This window comes from Oryx dammah, unplaced genomic scaffold (assembly GCF_014754425.2).
Source record: "Oryx dammah isolate SB20612 unplaced genomic scaffold, SCBI_Odam_1.1 HiC_scaffold_5, whole genome shotgun sequence".
Taxonomy (NCBI): Eukaryota; Metazoa; Chordata; class Mammalia; order Artiodactyla; family Bovidae; genus Oryx; species Oryx dammah.
In genome coordinates, this window is record NW_024070189.1 from 58,699,158 (window position 1) to 58,724,734 (window position 25,577).

Here is a 25,577-nt window from a genome sequence, read left to right on the forward strand (position 1 = left end):
TTATATTAATGTTGCTGGGTAAAAATAGTGATTTTAATAGCAGTGATCACTTAAGTTTCACATAATTTCATTATGAATGGTCTAAATTTGGTTAACTTTCAATGAAAATAAATATTATATGATTTAAAAGTAGATAAACTTTAACAAACAACTTTGCACAAATTACTTTAGTGAATGTATTCACTTAAGCAATTCTAGTAAATTCTCTTTCCTGTTCATTTTACTCTCATGGGGAAGTGTGCATATATAAATATATATATACAAATCGTTGATATCCAATTTTAGGGATCATCAACTATAAATATTATACTCAGTTATTACCAACCTTTTTCAAACTTAAGTGGCTAAAGATTCTCTTAGTATGCTTTTATATAAGAAAGCAGGATCTCATTCTGATACTGAAAATGAAAAAAGTCATCAGATTTGGTATCTCATTTTTTATGGGGGAAAAAATCTTAAAAGTACGTTCACGTGTAAAAGAAGACAAATCAGGGAGCTACGAAAGCCACCAGAACAACAATTTCAGAAATCTCCACTCTGAAATCATATGGAAATGTATGTATGTGTAACATGAAAGAATGAGTGGGAATACTGAAGACAGTGTGAACCATATGTGGTGGTGGTTTAGTTGGTAAGTCATGTCCAGCTCTTGCAACCCCGTGGACTGTAGCCTGCCGGGCTCCTCTGTCCATGGGACTCTCCAGGCAAGAATACTGGAGTGGGCTGCCATTTGCTCCACCATGTGTGGGAGATAAAAATAATCATGCCCATGGTGGGGTCAATCATGGCTGGCAGATAACCCAAAATATAAAAGAAAAAAGTTTAGGGAGTTTCAATATTGCTAAATAGAAAATGTTAAAAGCACAGAAAAAAATGAACAAGACAACCCCCACAAACATCAAGTTTCATAGGAAAAAAGGTAGGAAAAAAGTGACCTATACATCTTTTTTAATATACCAAATCTTAACTGACTTAAAGATTATATAAAGTAGTTGGGTCATGGTACCCACCCATATTCTCATTATCAATGGACTTATCTTTTTCCCTCCCTTCCACCCAAATTTAGTTGTTCCTGCAGAAAATGTACAGCATTCCTATATCAATAAGTATAAGAAATGAAAACAGTGAGTACAACTGATATAGATCCATTGACTTTTATTACAAATGTACTTGATCACTTGGCTTCAAAAAGTTTAAAATCAATACCCTATTTTCTGTATGCCAGTACAAAGCAAACTGTTTTACAAATTAAATACCTAAAAATTTGACAAAAATATTAAAATTTGATGAAAAACAATTATAAAAATCCTTAATCTCTCTCTTCAAAAAAGGAGGCAGTCTTCCCAGTCCTATTGTACAATATTAATAATATTCACCATTTTTAGAATAGGTAGCTAAATTATATTTTTTCTGTTAGCATACAAAACTCTTAGACTAATAGATTTTATTTGTATATGCTCCAGTTAAGTTTGTGAATGCCATCTGATTGCAATATAATCAACTATCTTTAATTGAGTCCTAATTTACACTTATTTAATAATTTGCATAGTTTAAAAGGGAAAAAGGTTATTCTATAACTAATTATCATAGGCTATTACAGTGCTATTTTTCAAGGCAACAAGTACTTGCTCCCAAATGAAATTATCTTTCTTCTTTAGGCAGGGGTTAAAATTACTAGCAGCTTTCTCCATCACCTGAAAAACCAAATTGCAATAGTTATCCATCTCTAGATGTGAAGGCCTATAAAATACATTTATATATTTTTCACTTTGAGTCAAATTTCAACCCCTGCATGGGACAACTACAAAGTGAGACTTTCACGGTTTTTTATTTCCCTGTTGGTTTTGGTTTCTACTCTCCATGGCTTTTGAGAAGCTGGAAAAGTCTGTCTTTCTGACTCACATTGTCTTTTTTTCCATTTGGCAAATATTCATCTACCTCCAATCTGTATCTAGTGGAGGAAAAGCCAACATGGCTTTTCTTATGAACTTCCTTTGTTGTCAAAGGCATGTATAATGATTTCTACAGTTCTGGTTAGTTAACTTTAGCTCCCTCTGTGGCTGGATGACTGCTGCTTCCAACATCAGCATGATAAATAGGAGGCACAAATAAAAAGTAGCTTAAAAAAAGATTTGGTGACTTAAAAAAAAAAGAAAAAAACAAACAATACCAAACACACACACTTATATGGGCATTTAAAATCTGGTGGCTGATCTCTGGATTAAATTACTTGACAATGTCTCTCATTTTAAAGAATGTAATGCATTTCAAGTGTTCTTTTATACTTAGGCAAATAGTATAGTTTAACCAAGCTCTTGGACCTTAATTGTAAGACAAAGCAGATCATTAAAAATAAGGCATACTTGTCATGAATTAAGTTTTGTTTACATGTTTTTGGCACATTTGATCATACTGTCTTCTATGAATAACACATATGGTCAAATATACCATTTCCTTTTTTGTTTCAGCATAAACAGGGTTTACCAACTAGTAAAATAAAAACAAGGAAAAACTCCAACATAAAACACTGAGTTATAGAACCTTGGTTAAGTACCGAGCACCTGGGGGGAAGGGTGGAAAAAGGATGAAACAGGAGAGGGGGAAAAGGGTAGGTTGGGGGTACTTGGGGAGGTAAAGTGAGATGCAAAAAAAACAGCATCTTTACAGTCATTAGTCTTTTCTATGATCACGTCTTAAGTCTTAAAAGATCTGAATGTGGATTTCTTTTAAAATCCACTGACCATAAATCAGACACTGGTTTCAAAATCTTAGTAAGATTGTGTTTAACTGTTATAGTGTAAAGATAATTGCACAATACATGTGCTTCTTGATCCGGTAGGATTCCAAGCAGAATCTGAAGTCTATAGCTATGAAAGGCTTCACTTTAGGTAACTCGGACCCTAAAGAAAACCTCATGAAAGAACTCACATCTCAAAGAAAGGACACTTTGCCTAAGTTTGCTGTGTTTTTGTTGACTTGCACTACTTATTGCTGGCTACTATGAAACACTGATCTAGGAGTATTCCAACAACCTGTAGTACAAGGCTTAACTTTAAGAAGCTATAGTAAACAAGAGACAAAATCAAAGCAATTCTCTTTCCTAACTAATAACAGCACAGAGAATGCAGTCTTTTCCATATCACAGTTAAAGTACAGTGAACAAAACAGCTCAACAAACCTTAAGACAAAAAAGTGCAGGTTATTAATGTTTACATGCAGTTGATAAGCATTCCAAATGTCACATTATGCACTGTAAAAGCTCAACTTTACTATGTGGAAATAAGAAAAATGCACCTTGGAGGGAAGGGGAAAAGCAATTTAATCATTTCCAGTGATTTTGTAAGTAAAGAAACTCCTAACTATTGTACGGTCACCTCATATTAAACATTGTATGAATATTAAAAGCAAACAATTTAATGGGAAAATGCACAGTACAATGGAAATAGCTTGTTATTCAACACATACAGTAGATCTCAAAAACAAAGACAACACACTCAACCAGGGAGCTTAAAAATACCAAATCAAAACCCAAAGAACCAGCAGAAAAGAAAATCCTTCAAAAAGACAACTGTTTCACCTTCCTAGGCCAATGCTTTACAATGTGAGAAGCACTGATACCTTCCAGCTCCTACAGGTGGTGTCTTCTACATACAGCAGTTAGATCTATATGGCTGGATTTGCCAAGATAACAATTCCATCCCCAGAACTATGTCAGACAAGACCCCTTTTTTTTAAAAAACCAAAATACTTTCTACAGAATTCCAAACCAAAATGTACTGTTTAAGGCATCTTTTTTTTTTATAACATTTTCTCTTCACTCAAAGATGATAGTCATGCAGCAGTTTAATGATAAAAATATATTAATATTTTACTATACAGCAGCAAGAAGTTAGTTGTCAATTAAAAGCACACAAACATCTTTAAATGAAAACCTGTAAAAGACTATCGTTACAAACAATTTCAGTTTGGAGGACACCAGCTTGGTAAAGTGCTCTCCTAAGCTTTGCATTTTCATACCCTACACCTTGAATATATGAGTTATAGAACATACTTTTGATAGAAGGCTTGTACACTTGGGGAACACAAATACACTTAGCATATAATGTAGCCAGTAATAACTAGCACCACAGCTACATGGAAATCCTTTACATACACCAACTTGGCTTTCACTTTTAAAATGAAGCTCAGAATCCATGGCTCAGTAGGATAACTATAATTGTGTTGCTCTGCTTGTTAACAGGTCTACATAAGTTAATAGCACTGGCAAAAATCAAAGGATAGCTTCAGACCTCTTACAAGTTTAGGAGACAGTGCTAGTGACCACAAATAGACTCACTACCTGATGTCCAAGTACAGGTTCACTGGAAATTGCTGCACGTTAGTTAAGTTTTTAAAATCTTTCTACACATAATAAAAAAAATATATTATGAACGATACAAGTACATCTCATATACACAATAATGACAAAATGCCTACTCAAAGCAAACAGATGCAGAAAAATATTGTGGGAGATTTCCTTTTCTTTCTTTCTCTTTTTTCTTTTACTATTTGAATAACTTTGGTTCCAACCGTAAAAATCACAACTTAGCAAATTTCATTTAAATGCCTTTTTTAATAATTTCTTCATGTTCACAGAAGTTTCACTGACCATTTTTATATGTTTAAGGTCCAGATGCAATGCATATTGTATAAAAGAGAGCACTTATTGTTTACCTTGCATGAATTAAACCTACGTACCTTTAACTCTACAAACTTCTGCATAACATTTAGACAAAGCTCAGACACACAGCATGCCTAGCCCTCATATATATACACATCTCTAATCACAGGTATATAGGGTGTCAAATATACTATAATAACCTCCATGTAAGGTTTGAAATTTGGTAACAAAATGAGAAAAACTAAAAATATTATTTTACGTGTTCTAAAATATCTCTTTTTTGTGCTAAAGTCAAATGTTAGCTCAACATGAAAAGGACTTTTATATAATTCAGCAATATTATAATCTTGACCATTTTGCAAACACTTTTAATAATAATAGCTTAAACGTGTACAAAAGTTCTTGGTTAATTAGGGAAATAAACACTCAGTTCTTTATATTTTTTAATCAAGTAGGAAACACAGTTCATATAATGTTATTACTTTTTGTATTTTTTTTTTGTTTTTTGTTTTTAGCAGCTGCTTACTGTTTTATATGGTGGATAAAGTGGACAACATCCAGCGATGGGTGGCAAGTCAAGAAGAGAAACTGTCAGTTGGTGGAGGTTCTGTGGGTGGTGCTCCCTTGGAGTTAACAGGTTTTTTTTTTTTTTTTTTAACTTTTTTAACTTTTTATTTTCTCTCTTTCTTTACAGTATAGTTTCTCTGTGTGTGGCTGTGTGTGTGTGTGTGTGTGTGTGTGTGCATGTGTGTGTGGGTTTTTTCCATTCAGTTTGATCAATCTTCTTCCCCTTCTTCCTCACCCTGCAGCAGCAGGGTGGCAGCGGCTGTCTCCTCCTGCTGCTGCTGCTGCTGCTGGTGAAGCTGCTCACAGGCAGCTCGCTTCTCCCTCTGCTTCTCTTGAATCTTCTTCATCTCCTCCGAGTACTTGCAGAAGGTGTGTCCAAACTTGGCCCACACCTTGTAGGGCACGGTGATGGAGTTGCGGTAGGTGGGCTTCACCTCGCTCACTCGCATAAACACGCCGTACTTGTTGGAGCCCACATCGAAGAAGAAGCGCTTGTTGTCCACAGTCAAGGAGGTGCCCTCGGGCAGCTCAGCCGGCTCCTCCTCCACTCCGTAGTCGTCGATGAGCTTGGCCAGAGCGTCGCGGAACTCGATGAGCCCCTGTGCGGGCAGTGCAATGGTCTGGCCCTGCGTGGAGCCCAGGCCGGGCCCCCGGTTGACCGTCTGGCGGATGCGCAGGAAGCGGCCGCGCTGGTTCTCCTTGAGATCCATGTAGTACTTGCGGTTCTCGCGCACCAGGAACTCGCTCTTGAGCGCCCGGCGCGGCTCGTCCTGCGCCTGGGCCAGGTCGGGCGGCTGGCTGGGGCCCAGCTGCGCGTAGTGCTCGATGAAGTCGCCCAGGTAGTCGCGGAACTCCACGGCCACTGACATGGAGAGAGTAAGGCGGCTCTTGTTGCCGCCCGCGCCCACCTCAGCGATCTTTAGAAAGCGGCCCTTGGCGTTCTGCTTCACGTCCAGGTAGAAGCGCTTATTCTGGATGTCCACCCGCTTGGAGGCCAGCTCCTGCGTCTCGTGCTGCAGCCCCCCCGGGGCCCCGCCGCCGCCGCCGCCGCCACTGCCGCCGCCGCCGCCCCCGCCGCCACCACCGCCCCCGCCGGAGCCCGAGCCTGGGTGCCCCAGGGAGCCGCCCGAGCCCAGCGCCGCACCACCCTGCTCGCTGCCGCTGTCTCGGTCCGCCATGATGCTGCGCTCCGCCGCCGCGCCGCCGCCGCCTGCCGCTCCGCCCGCCGCCGCCTCAGTCGCCTCAGCCGCCGCTGCTTTCCCTCCCCGGCTCCGCCTGCTGCCGCCGCAACCCCCACAGCCAGTCAGCCACTCTCGCGAGATCTGCGGGAGAGACGAGACAGACGAGACCCGGTAACAGGGCACTGACTCCCCAGTACAGTAGCAGGGCGCCCTACTGTACGCGCCCACCCGCCCGCCGGCACGTGACCTGTGCCCCCTCCCCGCTGCCAGTCCCCCATCCGCCCGCCCGCCAGGCGGCGCCCACCCACCGGCCCTCACCCTACACCCCTGGCCGGGGGGTGGGGGGGATCAGGACGCGCCGCGTCGCAGCTGCTGCCGCCACGGCCGCCACCACTGTAGCTGTCGCTGTTGGCCAGACCCTGGGCAGCCTCGGCCCCGGGAGTTGGGGGACTAGGGGTAGGAAGGGGACTGCCATACTAAGCACAGGGAGCGGGCCTGAGCCCTGTTTTCCAGTGACCCCAAAGAGGATGTAGGAGGAGGGGCCTGCGTAGCGCAGTCGAACTGCTGCAGAGGGGACACCGAGTCACGGCAAACCCCTCCTCTGTGCGCCCCATCCAGACTCAGATCCAAACCCAGACAGGCCCACCCGTCGTTTGGCTGGACCGTCTCCTACCGCAGAGCCCTGGCCGCAGAGGCGGCCGAGGAAGAGAAGAGGTGGTGCGGCTGTAACCCTTAGCTGCAGAAGGGGCTGCCAGGGATGAGGACGGGGCGCCGGCAGCAGTGGCGCGGAGCAGCAGACACCTAGCCCGTCCCTCCCCTCTCCCTCCCCTCGCTCCCGCCGCTCCCCCTCCCCGTGCACGACAGCGGCTCTGGCCTCAGATGATCCCGCTCCCCCCTCCCCCCAACCGCAGCCCCGCACAGTCGGGCGGGCGGGCGCACTCACCGGTAGGGGGGAGCCGAGCAGAGGACGGCAGTCGCACCAGGGCCGGGGTGCCCGCAGTGCCTTTTTCCGTTGGCTCTGCCCTTCTCCCCAACCAACAATCAAAAAGAAACCCCGCACTCACCCCAAAACCTTCAAAGAGCCCCCTTTGGGACCAAGACTGCCCGCCTGCCTCCCCCTCCTCCTTCTGAGATTTGGGGAAGGGGGGCACCCAGTTCAGGGCTGAGCCCAGTCCGGGTTGCCGGCCAGCTCTGCGGATAAACCAGGCCCTGCCGAGCCTTCAGCCCCTAGCCCCACTCTTCCTCTCTGGAAGGACCCAGAATGAAGGAGAAAACCAAGCAGGCTTTAGGAAATTAACAAGCTAAAAATGTCAGGAATTTCCTGGGAAACGCAGTTCCTTACGGGATTCATTAACGCAGGTTCGCTCGCCCCTTTTACTCATCCTCCCAGAAACTCCTAAGTGTCAAGGAGATCCCTCATCTCTCAAAAAGTAAAACACTAAATGATCGCTGGTTTTTAGGAAGACAGTTAGGTTACTGACCATTACCAATGACAGCTAAACCAGTGACAGCAAAAAGGGGTCTTCTCTGGTCTCAGGAAGGGGCTCAGAAATAGATTTCTGTCTTCCTAGATCTGAGGCATAATCTAGGGCCTATTTTCCTTCTCCCAGATAGACAGCTAATGCTTATACTCCCTCACTGCAGTCTTCAGACTTAGCAGCTGTGAGAAAGCTAGGGCCTATCTCCAGGGCACCTCCTACCTGTGCTCTAGATGCCCCCATCACCTTCTTCAGGGGGCTTAGAGGATACAGACCCCACAGCCCTATTCCTGGTTTTCTCAAGCATGGACTGCTGCCTCCATCCTGAGAAGAGGACGACCATCTCATCTGTAGGCTCCATTCCCATTGAACATCCCCCATCCCTTGCCCCCCAAAGTAAGGAAACTTGCCTCCCTCACTCTTAACCCCCAAGACATCTGAGTACCTGGCTGCCCAAGCTTCCTGGAAACGAGAGGAGTAAAGAGGGGACTAATGATAAAGATACCCAGACCAGCCCAGGGTATAAGTCTTGTCAACGCCTGAGACTTTAAAGCTCCCTGATACACCCCTTCATGTCCTGGGCAAACCTGCCTGCTAAGTATTCAGAGCTTCCTTTTTCTCTTCCAAGGGTCCCACTCAACCCAGCAGTAGCTACTTCAGCTCTGGGCTGACGTTCACTACTTCCCGCTAAAAAGGAAGAAATAGGGCAGAGCACTCTGACTTCCGAGAAGAAAACTGGGATAGTCCTGTGAACCAGTCTCAGAACTACCCATCTGTCCAGTTGTCCCTGAAATGGCTCTCTGAATAGGAGGCCCACTGTGAGAAACGGAAATCACAGGTTTTGGGGCCCATAAAGAACTTCCCTCTAGTTTAGGGGCATCCTGTAGCACTGAGTACCCCTTTCATTGCTGATTTTTCTGCGCTCCCGCCCCTGTCCCCAAGTCTGTCGGGAGGAGATATAGGAACAATTGGTGCACTGCCCACCACACAAAAACAACATGTGTGAAGAAGCGGTGGGTCCTCTAGGTTTGCATGGTAGCGATCAGGACCCTGGATAGACCCCGTCCCAAACGGGGTCGCAAAGGCAGGTCTCCGCACAGAGCTGGGCGGGGCATTACGCTCCCACCTGCAAGTTGAGACGACTACGACTTGGTTAAGACCGATCTAGAAGAGCCGCTATTCTTTCTCGAGATTTTACCTCGTACTGAACCGAGTGCTTGTCCCCCTCTGGAGAGCTCAAAGCAGGAAAGACCAGAGGGGAGAGAGCATGCGGTTGCCAGTCCTTGTCACTCTTCCATACTAAAAAATCGCTTCCCCCAGAACCAAAAAGTAGAGCTTGAAACTGCCCGCCTTCTTGAATCAGTTCTGGGGTCTAAATTTCTTTCCCTGTCCCAAATGTTTATTTTATGTCCAGGGTTCTGAAGTGGTTTGAGTTTGGGAATGCCCTTATTTTCTGAAAAAATGATAGTCACCAGGAAGTGATGTCTTAGTTTCCTAACACAGAGGCAACTGATAAAGTTTTTAGACAAAACACAAGTTAAATATCATTTGCACACATAAACTGGAATTTTAAGCTCAAATCAGCTAACAACTGAGACCTGGAACTCTCCACATATATATGTATTTATTTCATGCTTTTTATTATATATGTATAAAATTTTGCCATTATATATTAGCTTCTTGCCTAGTTTATAAATGTATATAAAAGCAACCAAGGTTAATAATGCCTTTCCCAAAATAATACAATGATAAATAGGATAGTTAATACATTTTCACTACTTAAAACGAGAGTTTATTTCAGGATAAGCCTGTGAGTGTGGACTTTTGGTCAGAATGGGAAAGGTGGTGAAAGGCGGCTTTCCTTAAGGCTACAGAATACAGTACCCTTAAAAGGTTGTCTGAGAGAAAAGTCTTAAAACAAAGAGGTTAGAACCTTAAATAGAATTTCAAAGTTAGATTTGCATACTAACGCAGAATATCCATGAGCAAACTTGTGGATTTAAAAACACATCTAGCCATTTGTTAATTACCAAGACAATATGCTAACTTGATAAGTGAAAAGCCAATTCTAGGGTCTAGATGTTTGCATTGTTATTTTAAAACAAATAGTTGCAGAATTAAAATTATAGTTTCAATACAATGTAGCAAAGACACAGGGAAAACGAAATACATTAATATGCACAAAATATCTGTGTTAATGAAAAAACCATAAAAAATTCCCCTTCTCCTCAAAGTTTGCTTACATTTTTAAAACCTGATAAACATCTCTAGATTCAGTGTGCTCTCTTATTAACAATACACACATATTTTGAAGAGAATTGAGATTGCTTTATCTTTAATCCCTCTATTTCTACATCTTTAACAAACCCTTAACAACAAAAAAATTGTTTGCTAGAGAAATAGATACTAGGCTGAACAAGAAGGGAAAAAAAACCCTCATTTTCCTCAGCCTGAACTACAGATGAGTTTGAAATAATCTAATTCTAAAAGTTAACACACATTTACAAAATAAACTTGGAGAGAGGGAATCTACCTCTGGGTAATAAACTCTTTTGATTATGGAGTTTCCAACAGAAATAATATGCTCATTAATATTTCACAGAATCACAGATTTCCCAAATAAAAGAGAAGCAAAACCATTAGTACTTGTGTTTTCAAGTGCTATTTAGGTTAAATGCCTGTCTTAAACCAGACAACAATTATCTTCAATACCCAAATCATTAAAACTAACTGGAATGTTGCACTGCAACTGTTCAAAGTGGAGGAATTACCCATTTCTTCTCATGGCTAGCTATCGGGAAAATTAAGGGAAACTCTCAAGTAAATCTTAACATTTTAACAACAACGACTAATAGTATTTCAACGATCATTTTTTAAAAAGTCTATCCCCTATTCTATAGCTTAATCTTTAAAATTATACCTCTCCAATGCTATTTCAATGTTTAGGGTTAAATATATGAACTAAACATTTAAAATCTGAAGAGAACAATCCATGTGATAGAATCCTCACGTTTCACAAAATGTTATTTTAAGCATTTGCAGAAGAATTAAATAAATGTAGCACACACTCTAAATTCGATAAAAGATTCAGAGAACCCGACATTTTATATACCCAAAAGATCCAAACAGAACCGATGCAAATGTCAATAACTCTCTTTCGTCTGATTCTTAAATGATTTTACTAGTACCCAAAGGAATGAAATCAGCAACTCTTTCCACACTCTAGTCAACACTCCAATTTTCAAAGCCGCAATTCGAAAACGTCAGTTTGGGCGGGGAACAGTGAGGGTCTTGAAGTAATCAAAAAATTCCTTTTCCTCCTCTGACAGTCTACCAAAAGATGTCAAACCAAATTCAGCCTGTTATAAAGCACTGGGGCTTCCCTTCCAAGGACACGGGACTGAAGCAGAGACACCGCTGCAAAAACCTGTCCCCAAACGCCTGGTCCGACCGAAACGTAAGGGGCCCAGACAAAAACGAAATTAGAAGCCTCAAGAGGGTCCCGCAGAGACAACGGAAATTAAAGTAGCATTTATTCAGGGGTAGACAGCAACGAACCAACGTTCTCCCAGCCGGACTCTTGGCCTTTCTCTATCCGAATTCAGGCTCAAGGCAGATATATTTGTGGGGGTCCCTTCCCCATTGACATCTCAGCCGCTGCCGGGGCCTACCGTCGCTCAAAGGGAAGACCCTCCAACTTCACATCCGTCCCCTTTTGCCCTCGGACAAAAGGCAGAGGAGACTATGGAGCTGACCTAGCTCTGTGGGGCAGCAAAAATGCCTTGTCCGGGCCACCCATCCCTGGGCCTGGCTTCATCTGCGCTGTCAGCACCAATGTATTCTTCTTTATTTTTGCAACGCATACTGGGCGGGTGTATGCATTGCGGGGGTGGGGTGGGGATTGAACAGAGAAAAGGAGGGGTTGGTAGTGGAGCCTAGAACCCTCCTTCCTCTCCCCTCCAGCCAGGGGTACTGTGCAGGGAGTGTCGGCCAGGTCTGGCGCACTGTCCCAGGCCCCAGGCTAAGGTGGCCAAGGGAAATGAGGCTTAGGGATTTCTAAGCAAACGGCACCACTGGTGGTCTCCAGCATCAGCGGAGGTAGGATTGTTTTCTTTTCTTTTTTTTAAAGGGGCGTGTGATTTTCTTTTTTTGGAGGTGGGAGGGAGTTCGTTCGTTCGTGCGCTCCAGAGGAAGGGGGGGCGCTTTGCTGCACTGCCAGGGTCCCCGGAGGGAGGGTGAGGGGGTGTCTACAACGGTACAGTAATTATTCCTGGGGTATAAGAGGGCAATCAGAGGGAACAAGGTGGGCGGCACCTCAAACTGTGGCAGTGGCAGCAGAGAAGGTCGCGAGGGGCTTACCCGGGCGGGCGGGCGCTGTCCTGCCGCAGGTGAGGGAGGGCGCGGGCTGGAGGGAGGGAGGGCGCGCGCGAGGCGGGCGCTAGGCAGGCGCGAGGAAAGGGGGAGGGGAGGAGGGCGCGCGCGCGCACACCTGTCCTGGACAGCGGCGCGAGCCGAGCTGCGCCTCACTCGGGCTCTGCCGGCTGAGGAGGGAGAAGGGCGGGCTGGCAGGCGGGGGCGGGACGCCGAAGGGAGGAGGAGGAGGCGGCTCGGATGGCTGGCTCGGCTCTCGCTCGTTCTCCCTCCCGCTGGCAAGTCCGGCTCACACCCTGCCTCTCCCGCTCACTCACAGCCCCCTTGACTCTCCCTCCTCCTCCTCCTTCCCCTGCGGGATCCGCTCGCTGCTGCCGCCGCCGCCGCCGCAGACGGCAAGTCGTGGCAGCCAGACGTCGGCGCGTAACCCGGCGCTCTGTGCGTGACTCCGGGCGACGTCAGCGCGCGCTCCCCGCTACCCACCATCTCCCCCCCCACCCTCCTCCCGTGGCTCGCGCCCTCCGCCCTCGCGTCCCTCCGTTTCAGTTGCCGCGGCGGCGGCCGCCGAGCGCGTTCCCTCCGCCCTCCATCTCGCGCGTGCGCGCGCCCTCCCAGCCGTTGGCGCGTCAACAGCCCACGGCCCAGGCCTTAAGGCGCGTCTGAGGAGGGGGTCCCTGCGGCCTTTTTGCCCGCTCTTCCTCCAACCACCGCCTGTAGCGCCCCCGGGAGGACTTCTCGGTTGTTGGGCTCTGAGGGCGGAAGCCAGGCTCAGGCGGGGACGGAACCCTCTAGGGCCTGCGTCAGCTCCAACTTAGGGCCCTCAGCGTCGTAGTCAGTGTCGCTACCATCCTGTCACCCGCCGCCCCCCAACTCTCCACCGTTCCGCTTGCATCTCTTAGGAGGCGACAGGCCTTTCATCTCCCGGGAGGGTCTCACCTTGGCCTTCAGACGCCAGCCGAGAGGGGCTGGAAGGGAAGGATTAGCATAAAGAAGAAAGGGGCTAGACCAGGTTTAGGCTCTAGCCCCAGGAATCCTTGACAGGAAGCGTGGGGTTGCTGCCCAGCCTCCCACGCAGTGTAGGTGAAACTGGGCCCTTTTGAGGGACTGTGACTAAGGACAAAACCCTGATAAATAATATTTATGCGTCCTTGGGCCGAGAGGGCGAGAGTAAAACGGATGAGTTAATTTTCATAATTGCTACGCTAGGGCTAAATGCAAAACTACAAAATGTCCTTCTAAAAGTTTTCTTGAAATCTTACCAGGTTTGACAAGACTTTTGATACAAGTTAACTTTTTCCTTCACTTTGTATGCTGTTACATCTCATTCTTGCAACACTGCGTACATAGAAGACAGATCAATTGAAAATGATTGGCTGCAAAAGAAGCAGAAAACAGCCTTACTTAGATCTTTATTATTTAAATAGCTCTATGAAAAGTCAATCTGTGATTTAAGAAAACTTAGTCAATGTTTTAGCTTATTTGAATATATTTTATTTTGAGGTAACTTTGCAATACGCTGAGATACTCTTTTTATTAGGCAATAGATTTTTTATGTTTTGTTTTTAAGAGCAGGCTTATAAACTCAGGGCTTTTCCAAGAAACTTATCTACCTCAGCCTTAGAGGCAAGTAGGAGAAAGGTGAAATTAACCCCATTTTACTGATGAGAAAATGGAGCTGCAGAAATGTCAGTTGTTGAGAGTTGCAAGCAGTCTGTAACCGATGAAGGGAAGCACCATAGGCCTATTAATACCTGTTTTATCCACTAAACCGGAGATTTCTTGGTTATCTTTTGATTCCCCCCTCCCCCCACACACACATACACTTAGGTATTGTAGGCAGTACCTCATGTCTGAGAGACAGTACCTCCTGTCTGAGAGAAACTAAAACAAGTTTAAAGACATATTCCTGGAGACCCCAAATCACATATCACTAAAAAGTTTGAATTAGAAAATTTCTGCCATAGAAAATTACAACTCAGCAACAATTTATTGTGGAACAAGCTTCCATATAAACAAAATAGCAAAATGTTTATTAATCCCTAGTTAGAAATGTGAAAATTTCTGTGACAGGCTTCAGAATGGTGGGTCATTTCCTTTGAATTGCTTCTTTATTCACCTCATCTTTAGGTGGCAGCACTACTATATAAATACGTTCAAAACTACAGTCTTCTGCAGCTTGATATCCTAGAGTGTTTTGTCCTAAGTGCTTCCAACTATATTGTGAAGATTAGAAGCTGGTGAAAATATGAAATCATAGCTGAGAATTAGAATACTTAGGAGGCTCCAGAGGAGGAAAAACAGGTTTTCAGAGAAATGAATAAAATACATGGAGTTACTAAGGGAAAAGATTATAAAGGTGTCTGGTTTTTTTAACTTATAAATTTATTTTTATTTTTTAGCTATATGAGGAGAAAGTAGCATCTTTAAAGATCTCATATTGAAACAGCACAAGATAACCTTCCAAAGCAAACCATAGTTTCTTAATACTACATATTTTTCAAGTATTTCGAAGTTTAGAGTTGTGAGTGATATAGTTGCCAGTATTCACTATAATTTTTCAATTCAGTTGCAATTTTCCTCACTAATTGCATTGCATCAAACTTACGAAGATCCTGAATGGGACCTTGTTGCTGACCCCTGTGGAAGAGAGTAACTCATCTTGGCTCCTTTTCTTGCTTCCTATATTTTTCAGGTAAAAAAAAAAAAATCATTGCTCAAACTCAAAGAAGTGAAAAGACAAGCTAAAACAAGTGTAAAATGATAGCAATTTACAGATATTCTGTATCTTAATTTCTCCCATTTTTTTTGAGGGTAATAAATTGGGCTATATGGGGTTATTTGAATAAAGTGTTTCCTAAGTAGAACTTTGTTGTAATTAATCTTGTATATTTACAGTAGTTCATCCTGTACCCCTATATCCAAGCAACAAAGCAAAATTGACTTTACATGCATTTCAAAATAGACTGCATTAAATTTACAATTATAAATACAACCACCAAAAAAAAATAGAGGTATGACCATCAGAAGTGGGAAATCAAATCATTTCTGAGTAGGCGATGAAGTGTTAATAGATCTTTCTTGATGGCAGCTTCCATTTTTCTCAAATCAAACTTGGAGGAAGCAAATTGGTAGAACTCAAACTCAGCAGTATTATGTTAAGATTTTTAAGCTCTCTTGCACCAGCAAATCATGCAGCCTGGGGGCCTTTGCTCCAAACTTCTGCCAACTCCATTTTGGCAGTAAAGTGTTGTGTGAAACAAAGTTTGCACGTGTTTGGGGTGTGAAGTGGTTCCTCAGGCGTTTATTGGTTTTATTCCAGTTTAGGGACTTGAAGACAAGGGTCAGAAGCATGAGGCTGGTATAGTTCATATGTGCCCTGAAACAGACTATGCTAGTGATCTTGAATTTTCACTTAAACAAGAGTAGCTTTCTTTGTTGGTGTCTGAGTTATTGAAGTGGACCCTTTAGTTTACGCCTTAAGTGCTTACATGATATTCAACCAGTTCTCAGAAGCAGTTCTCAGGATTCTCTCTGTTGAGGGTATAGAGCTGTGGAAGAATCACTCCTCATCCTCTTACCCACAATATCACTAAAATGTAGCCCACTAAATAATAATATGCAACTTGAGGACAAAAGGGCCAGTAACTATTTGAGCTTGACTTCTTTGTCAACTTACATGTAACTGTGAGTCTCTAATCTTTTTTTGTATCAATTGTCTAACTTCAGCTTTTTTACCTACCTCCTTCCATCATGGAGTCTATGGTTAACAACACCTGGTCCAGATATGTGTGCTAATTTGTCTTATTTCAGAGGTCACTTGTCCTATTGGAAATGTATATAAACAATCTCAGTTTCTATTTTTTTTTTCCAAGTAATTCTAATAGAAAAATCCTTGTGTAATCTGAGGTAACAGAATTTGAAAGCCATTAAGAATGCTGTTAGGGCTTCTCTGGTGACTCAGATGGTGAAAGAATATGGCTTCAATGCAGGAGACCTGGGTTCAATTCCTGGTTGGGGAACTATGATACCATGTACCAGGGGGCAACTAAGCCTGTATACCACAGCTAGAAGAGAAGCCTGTGAGATGCAATGAAGAAATAGTGCAGCTACAAATAAAACAGAAATAATAAAATAATAATTTTTTTTAAAACAAGTAATTCCCAACTCTAACATATGAATGAAGTTGGAGTTGGCAAAGAAAGCTGGGCCTTTCCAAAGAGTGGATCTATTGGACTAGAAAGTACCACTGAACTTTGTTGCACATTTTATGGTGACCCCAAAACTCCTTTGCTTGCTTACTTTAGGTTATCAACACGTTGCCATTTTATTACATGAAGCAAGGCTGAATACATACATTCATAAGTAGGTATGTACATACATCTGAGGTCAATTTAGGCCATTTTTACAACCCAGTCCAGTAGCACTTGGTAGTTCAATGAAAATCAGTTGTGTTTGTTTCTGTAGTGAGTAAAATATGTCAAGGGGAAAATCTAAATACATCATGGGAAAAATACAGAGGGAGTTCTTTTAATACTTTGTGTCATATAGAGTTTTGGTCTTTCAAGAAGAACTTTTCTTCTTGTCTGCTTTCAGTTCAGTTCAGTCACTCAGTCGTGTCTGACTCTTTGCGACCCCATGAATCACAGTACGCCAGGCCTCCCTGTCCATTGCCAACTCCCGGAGTCCACCCAAACCCATGTCCGTTGAGTAGGTGATGCCATCCAACCATCTCATCCTCTGTCATCCCCTTCTCCTCCTGCCCTCAATCTTTCCCAGCATCAGGGTCTTTTCAAATGAGTCAGCTCTTCGCATCAGGTGGCCAAAGTATTGGAGTTTCAGCTTCAACATCAGCCCTTCCAATGAACACCCAGGACTGATCTCCTTTAGAATGGACTGGTTGGATCTCCTTGCAGTCCAAGGGACTCTCAAGAGTCTTCTCCAACACCACAGTTCAAAAGCATCAATTCTTGGGTGTTCAGCTTTCTTTACAGTCCAACTCTCACATCATACAAGACCACTGGAAAAACCATAGCCTTGACTAGATGGACCTTTGTTGGCAAAGTAATGTCTCTGCTTTTTAATATGCTGTCTAGGTTGGTCATAACTTTTCTTCCAAGGAGCAAGTGTCTTTTAATTTCATGGCTGCAATCACCATCTACAGTGATTTTGGAGCCCCCCAAAATAAAGCCAGCCACTGTTTCCACTGTTTCGCCATCTATTTGCCATGAAGTGACAGGACCAGATGCCATGATCTTAGTTTTCTGAATGTTGAGCTTTAAGCCAACTTTTTCACTCTCCTCTTTCTTGTCTGCTTACTCAAAATTAATTATTAACTGTAAATATAGTTGAATGATTAGTTTTTACTTTCTAGATATTATTGATAAATCAATTTTACTTGATAAGTATGTGAATAAAGAAATGTTTTAAATTACTATTTTAGAATCTCATTAATATACATATTACATAAGCATATTACAGCTAATGCTTAATTTAGATGGCTCTTTTTTTCCTTTGAATTTCCTTTTGGACAATAAATATTAGCTGCTACTTCAGAACTGGTTCTTGGAACCCACCACTATCTATCAATCAGTCTTATTTTCTTGAGTCATTTATTGAACAATATTAATGCCTATTTGCCAGACATTGTTTTAGATGCTTGAACAAAACAAAATCCTTGCTCTCGTAGCGTTACCAGTATATCAAGACAAATAATGTAATAAACTCATATATAATATGGTGCTAAATAATAAGTGTTGAAAAGAAAAAATACAAGGAAGAGGAAAGAGTTTCCTGTGTGATTGTGTATGAATGTGTATGTGCATGTCTCCCACTTGACATTTTAAATAGAGTGATCAAAGAAGTCTCTCTGAAGAGGTAACATATGATCAGAGACCTGAAGTAGTCATGGGAAGATCTGGGGAGATGTTCCAGGTGTTATGTTCTAGGTGTTTATTTATGCCACGTAAAGTCAGTCACTCAAGTATAATTCAGGTAACATGTATAATCCAGATATACATCATATTAGGTATACATATAGAGAAAAAAGAAACTCATTAGGTTTTCAAAAAAGTTTTTCATTTAATCCCAGCATTGGTCTAGATTTACCATGATTATTATTCCATTATTTAATACAATAAAGACTTATGGCTCTACAGACAAAGCTTCATAGTCCCTCCTTATCTGCAGTTCTAAAATCAAAAAACTTTTTTCTTAATTCATTTTGTGGCAAAAATGAATCTGAATTGACATGACTGTTTAAAGTCTTCATTAATTCCATTTGGTGTGGCTGTTGATACATTTCATTATGGAAATATGTGTTTGATTAAGGCATGCTGCCCAGGACAATCTAAGTTAAGTAAAACATAGGTAGCATAATACCTTACATTCCTAAAATATGAAAGGAATTTTAATTCAGAAACACATCTGGCCCCTAGGATTTGGGATAAAAGATTGTAGACCTGTATCAGGTTTCTTCTTGGTTCTCTGATTAAATATCATCTTGATGTTAGTCTTTAGCTATTTTTTATTCAAAAGTACAGTGCTTATATAATGCTCTTATTATATGCCTAGCACTGTATAAATACTCTCTATTATCTCATAAAATCCTCACAACAAACTTATGAGTAAGTTCTATTATTTTCATTTTATAGATGAGAAACTTGAGCTACACAGAGATTAAGAAACCTGCTAAAAATCACACAGCTACTAAGTGACACTTCCCTGGTAGCTCAGATGGTACAGAATCTGCCTGCAATGAAGGAAATCTAGGTTCAATCCCTGGGTTGGGAAGATCCCCTGGAGGAGGGTATGGCAACCACTCCAATTTTCTTGCCTGGAGAATCCCTATGGACAGAGGAGCCTAGGGGTGAGTCCATGGGGTTGCAAAGAATTGGACACAACTGAGCAACTTAGCACAGCACTAAGTGACAAAGCTAAGAACTGAACATAGACAATTTTCCTTCATAGTTTGCAATCTTTGCCACTAAACTAACTCCCCCTCTTTCTATCCTTTTCACTCTCCCTTCTTTCTTGGAGAAGTTTTGACTATAAGCCCTTTCTAAGAGTGTGCTTTCTCCCTTCTGCTCTGAAGTATCAGACGTCCCAACTTTACATTTTATTTACAAGCATATATCTATCAATAACTTTTTTCATTTTATTTGCTCCTGCTATAATTTCAGCTGTTTCTATTTCAAGTTGACATTGGAAATTTACTTATTCTGATTCTCATTCTGATAAGTTTCCAGATTAACATCATCTTTCACCATCCTTTTCACTTGAATATCTTTGGACAATTATGAGACACCTCCCTTATTATTGTGGTCTTGTCATATGTCAGATCACATAAAAAGTTTGGATCTAGTTTATTGAGCAGTAGTATCTGCCAAATAAACCTCTGTCACTGCATTGTAAGTTTCTCTCACTCAATGAATTACATAGCTTACTTCAGATCATTTTATTCTAGGCATATTAAGTTTATGTTTTGGGGTTGGAATTATGTTTTCATTAGTTTGTCCTCAGATAAGACTTCCTCCATAAGTAATTACAAACTGCAATAGTTTCTGCTTTATTTATTTACTTATTTGTTGAGTACCTAAAATCACAAGATTGATTGAGTATATATCATGAAGTTGGGCAAAGACTCTATTATAGGTAGGGTCAATTTGAGTAAGTATATTATATTGAACTTTCCAAGAACCTATTCTTGATAGTTCCAGAGAACCATTGTAAAACATTAAACAAATCACTTTAGTTGTTCTCTCTGAAAATTAATGTGCTGTCCTTGAATACAAAGATGAAGGTTCTGACACACACTAAGTAAAGCATTATCTTCTGTGTAATGCTGATAGACATTCTGAGCCAAACACAGTTTCTCTGGGGTCACTCAACAACTCATGTATGCTAAGTTTAGGGGTGCAGTTCATGGCCACTAGATTTAAAAAGCAATTAAATCCATCAATTTTACCTCATTAGCATATTGCTTATGCAAATGAGCCAACAAATCAGTTATTAAATTGCTGAGAAGGTAGAGAGACTGAATAAATATGTGTGTGTTGTTGAGACTGGCTAGAAAGTACATCAGTTTATTATTTGAGAAATTGAGGGCTTTACAAAGGCTTACCTTGTGTACCTTTCTGTCTGCTGAGGGATCCAAAAGATGAGATTTTTTTTAAAAGACCATGCCCTAGAGACAGCTTTTCTCCACTTCAGTTCAGTCGCTCAGTCGTGTCTCTTTGCTTCCCCATGGACTGCAGCACGCCAGCCCTCCCTGTCCATCACCAACTCCCAGAGTTTACCCAAATTCATGTCCATTGAGTAGGTGATGCCATCCAACCATCTCATCCTCTGTCATCCCCTTCTCCTCCTGCCCTCAATCTTTCCCCGCATCAGGGTCTTTTCAAATGGGTCAGCTCTTCGCATCAGTTGGCCAAAGTATTGGAGTTTTAGCTTCAATATCAGTCCTTCCAATGAACACCCAGGACTGATCTCCTTTAGAATGGACTGGTTGGATCTCCTTGCAGTCCAAGGGACTCTCAAGAGTCTTCTCCAACACCACAATTCAAAAGCATCAATTCTTGGGTGTTCAGCTTTCTTTACAGTCCAACTCTCACATCATGCATGACCACTGGAAAAACCATAGCCTTGACTAGATGGACCTTTGTTGGCAAAGTAATGTCTCTGCTTTTTAATATGCTGTCTAGGTTGGTCATAACTTTTCTTCCAAGGAGCAAGTGTCTTTTAATTTCATGGCTGCAATCACCATCTGCAGTGATTCTGGAGCCCCCCAAAATAAAGTCAGCCACTGTTTCCACTGTTTCGCCATCTATTTGCCATGAAGTGACAGGACCAGATGCCTTGATCTTAGTTTTCTGAATGTTGAGCTTTAAGCCCACTTTTTCACTCTCCTTTTTCACTTTCATCAAGAGGCTTTTTAGTTCTTCTTCACTTTCTGCCATAGGGTGGTGTCATCTGCATCTCTGAGGTTATTGATATTTCTCCTGGCAATCTTGATTCCAGCTTGTGCTTCTTCCACCCAGCATTTCTCATGATGTGCTCTGCATATAAATTAAATAAGCAGGATGACAATATACAGCCTTGACATACTTCTTTTCCTGTTTGGAACTAGTCCATTGTTCTTTCTGACTTGCATACAGATTTCTCAAGAGGCAGGTCAGGTGGTCTGGTATTCCCATCTCTTCCAGAATTTTCCACAGTTTATTGTGATCCACACAGTCAAAGGCTTTGGCATAGTCAATAAAGCAGAAATAGATGTTTTTCTGGAATTCTTTTGCTTTTTCTATGATCCAGTGAATGTTGGCAATTTGATCTCTGGTTCCTCTGCCTTTTCTAAATCCAGCTTGAACATCTATAAGTTCATGGTTCACAGATTGCTGAAGCCTGGCTTGGAGAATTTTGAACATTACTTTGCTAGTATGTGAGGTGAGTACGATTGTGTGGTAGTTTGAGCACTGTTTGACATTGCCTTTCTTTGGGATTGGAATGAAAACTGACCTTTTCCAGTCCTGTGGCCACTGTTGAGTTTTCCAAATTTGCTGGTATATTGAGTGTGGCACTTTCACAGAATTATCTTTCAGGATTTGAAATAGCTCAACTGGAATTCCATCACCTCTACTAGCTTTGTTCATAGTGATGCTTCCTAAGGCACACTGGACTTCACATTCCAGGATGTCTGGCTCTAGGTGAGTGACCACACCATTGTGATTATCTAGATTGTGAAGATCTTTTTTGGGCTTCCTGGTGGCTCAGAGGGTAAAGAGTCTGCCTGCAATGTGGTTGCCTAGGGTTTGATCCCTGGGTTGGGAAGATCCCCTGGAGAAGGAAATGGCAACCCACTCCAGTATTCTTGCCTGGAGAATCCCCATGGACAGAGGAGCCTGGTAGGCTATAGTCCATAGGTCCCGAAGAGTCAGACACGACTGAGCAACTTTCTCCACTAGTTCTGCAATATTCCATATTCCTAGTGCCCAGTACAAAAATTTGAGGCACGCCACTTATATTTATCAAGATGTAACAATGTTTTGGGGTAAAGATCTTAATATTTACAATTTATCTCAACTGTATATAAACAAACTTTAATGAATTCATGTGATGAACTACTTTTTTAGCTCTTCTATCTCCCATAATTTTTAGTTAGGCTAAACCTCCTCTATTCAGCGTGTTAGTAAGTAAGTGTTAGTCGCTCAGTCGTGCCCAGCTCTTTGTGACCCCATGGACTGCCGCCCACCAGGCTCCTCTGTCCATGAGATTTTCCAAGCAAGAATGCTGGAGTGGGTTGCCATTTCTTAACCCGGGTCTCTTGCACTGCAGGCAGATTCTTAACCAACTGAGCTATGAGGGAAGCCCTCTATTCAGTGTAGTGGTCAAGAATGTGGGCCGAGTAATCATATTTCCTAGATTCAAAACTCTGCTTCCAAATTCCTAACTTTGTGACTGGCAAATTATTTAACCTCTGTAGGCCCCAGTTTCCACATTTATCAAATGAGGGTAATAATACTAACTGAGAAGGTGATGGCACCCCACTCCAGTACTCTTGCCTGGAAAATCCCATGGACTGAGGAGCCTGGTGGGCTGCAGTCCACGGGGTTGCTAAGAGTCGGACACGACTGAGCGACTTCACTTTCACTTTTCACTTTCATGCATTGGAGAAGGCAATGGCAACCCACTCCAGCATTCTTGCCTGGAGAATCCCAGGGACAGGGGAGCCTGGTGGGCTGCCGTCTATGGGGTCGCACAGAGTCGGACATGACTGAAATGACTTAGCAGTAGCAGCAGCCTCATAGGTATATTGTATGGGTTAAATTAATTCATTCATAAAAAGCATTTGGAAGAGGATCTGGCATACAGCAAGTATTCCATAAATGTGAACTCCCACCCACTGTAGCACCAACTCTTCTTGCCCTTCACTCAAGGTCCAAGCCAAGTTCTCCATTTTTTTTTTCCCTTCTGATTTCAGGCTCACGGGTGTTGGCCTGAGATTAAGGCTGTCCTCTTTCTCACTACTACATTAACCAACTACATTGTTCTTAAAAACCTCCAACTATTCGTTCCTTTTCTAGGTTTTGGGCCATTTACTCTATCTAAACAACTTTTTACGGGTTCTGTAGAGAAGTATCTCTTCCATTTACACATTGTAAAGTTTTTCTCTGATTATTAGAATATGAATTCCTTGAGAGTTCGGACTGTGTCTTAATTATCTCTATTATTTCCGTCCCTTCCCCCTCCCTGGTGCACAGTCTAAGTTAAAGAAAAGTGGAAAAAGAAAAAATAGAATTAACCCATTTAGCCTTTGTATTTTTTTGTTCATTTTATCCTGAGTAGTGTATTCTGAACCTCCAGTTTTCCTGCAAAATGTCTTGCTCCTTTTATCTCTGGAAGTTTTAATTTCACCTAGTGATGCTAGAGTCCCATCTTGGATCATCATCTCCTGGCAGGTAAGAGATTCAATTTATCACACAATCCATTTATGCATTTAAAAAATTCCCATTTAATTCACTTAGAATTTAATTTCTCTTAAAATTCTTTTGGCTCCAGTTAGATTGATTTTTTAAATTTAATTAATTTATTTTGGGCTGTGCTAGGTCTTTGTTGTTGCACATGGGTTTTCTGTAGCTGTGATGAGCCAGGGCTACCACTCTTCGTTGTGGTATGTGTGTTTCTCACTGAAGTGACTTCTCTTGTTGCAGAGCACAGGCTCTGGGGAACTGGGCTTCAGTAGTTGTGGTGCATGGGCTTACTTGCTACGTAGCTTGTGGATCCTCCTTGGGTTCATGGCCATCTCACCAGGGATGGAACTTGTGTCTCCTGCATTAGCAGGCAGATTCTTCACCACTGAGTCACCAGGGAAGCCCTAGACTGATTACGGTCTTTAAAAATCTATTAGTATTTTTGAGAGGGGTACTGTTTTGCAGAACTCTGTCTCATTCCTTATTTGAAGATAGGGCTATATCACCCTAAATTTCTTTCTTTTTCTTTTTTTGAATAAACTTGACATGTTACATTGTATAAGTTTAAGGTGTGCAACATGTTACTTTGATACATTTATATATTGTAATAATGATTGCCAAGGTAGCAGTAGTTGTAACATTATATCATATAGTGCCTGCCTGGGTGCTAAATTGCTTCAGTCATATCTGATTCTTTGTGACCCTATGCACTGTAACCCACCAGGCTCCTCTGTCCATGGGATTTTCCAGGTGAGAATACTGGAGTGGGTGACCATTGACTCGAGTGGATCTTCCTGACCCAGGGATTGAACCTGTGGCTTCTACATTGCAGGCAGATTCTATCACTGAGCCACCAGAGAAGCCCATATAATACAATGCTGCTGCTGCTGCTGCTGCTGCTAAGCCACTTCAGTTGTGTCCGACTCTGTGCGACCCCATAGATGGCAGCCCACCAGGCTCCCCTATCCCTGGGATTCTCCAGACAAGAACACTAGAGTGGGCTGCCATTTCCTTCTCCAATGCATGAAAGTGAAAAGTGAAAGTGAAGTCACTCAGTCGTGTCCGACTCTCCGATCCCAAAGGCTGCAGCCTACCAGGCTCCTCCGTCCATGGGATTCTCCAGGCAAGAGTACTGGAGTGGGTCGCCAGTGCCTTCTCCAATGTAATACAATAGTACTACCTATATTCATTAGACTCTACTGTGCATTAGATTCTATGGTTTATTTACTACTCATTCAAGTTTGTACCCTTAAACACCATCACTCTTATCCCCCTATCCCTCCCCCAATCTTGGTAACCACCATTTTAACTCTCTGTCTCTTTTTTTTACAGGTTTAACTTTTTTAGATTCTATGTGTAAGTGATATCATTACTCTCAGTTTCTTTACATGCAGAATATGATTCAGCTCTCACTTGGAAGAGATGAGGATAAATTAGATCATGCTCATAAATTTTTTTCTTTTAAATACATGCAAAAGATATATGTAACACTGGGAATTCTCCAGTGGTTAGGACTAGGTGATTTCATTGTGGAGGGCTTGGGTTCAATCCCTGGTTGGGGAACTAAGATCCCACAAGCCACGACATGGCATGGCCAATATATGTACATGTATATAGTATATATAATAATATATAAATGCATAATAACATATATAACATATTTTAGGTATGAAGCTTAATCATATAATGAACTACCCAATCCAAGAACTAGAATATTTCCCCCAAAATTGTATCTACAATTGTGTTTCTCCTCTATCTCTTCCCTTGAACTCAGAGGTAACCAGTATCCTAAACTTAGTGCTGATCATTCCATTGCTTTTTTTTTTTTAATTTTATCACAAATGTATATGTGCTGAAA

The 25,577-nt window shown here is 42.2% G+C and overlaps 1 protein-coding gene across 1 annotated transcript; it reads right to left on the minus strand.

The window, feature by feature from the left end:
- Positions 1-1,138: 1,138 nt before the first annotated feature.
- On the minus strand, positions 1,139-13,316 carry PURA (purine rich element binding protein A). Its single transcript, XM_040239968.1, has 2 exons — positions 13,194-13,316; positions 1,139-6,549 (listed from the first exon to the last, which is right to left on the minus strand). The coding sequence occupies exon 2, from the start codon at positions 6,403-6,405 to the stop codon at positions 5,437-5,439; it is 969 nt and encodes a 322-aa protein (XP_040095902.1). The 5' UTR covers positions 6,406-6,549; positions 13,194-13,316; the 3' UTR covers positions 1,139-5,436.
- Positions 13,317-25,577: the final 12,261 nt, after the last annotated feature.

Bases quoted from the DNA above. Each gene is read 5' to 3' on its own strand.
- PURA (XM_040239968.1), bottom strand. From the start codon at position 6,405: ATGGCGGACCGAGACAGCGGCAGCGAGCAGGGTGGTGCGGCGCTGGGC.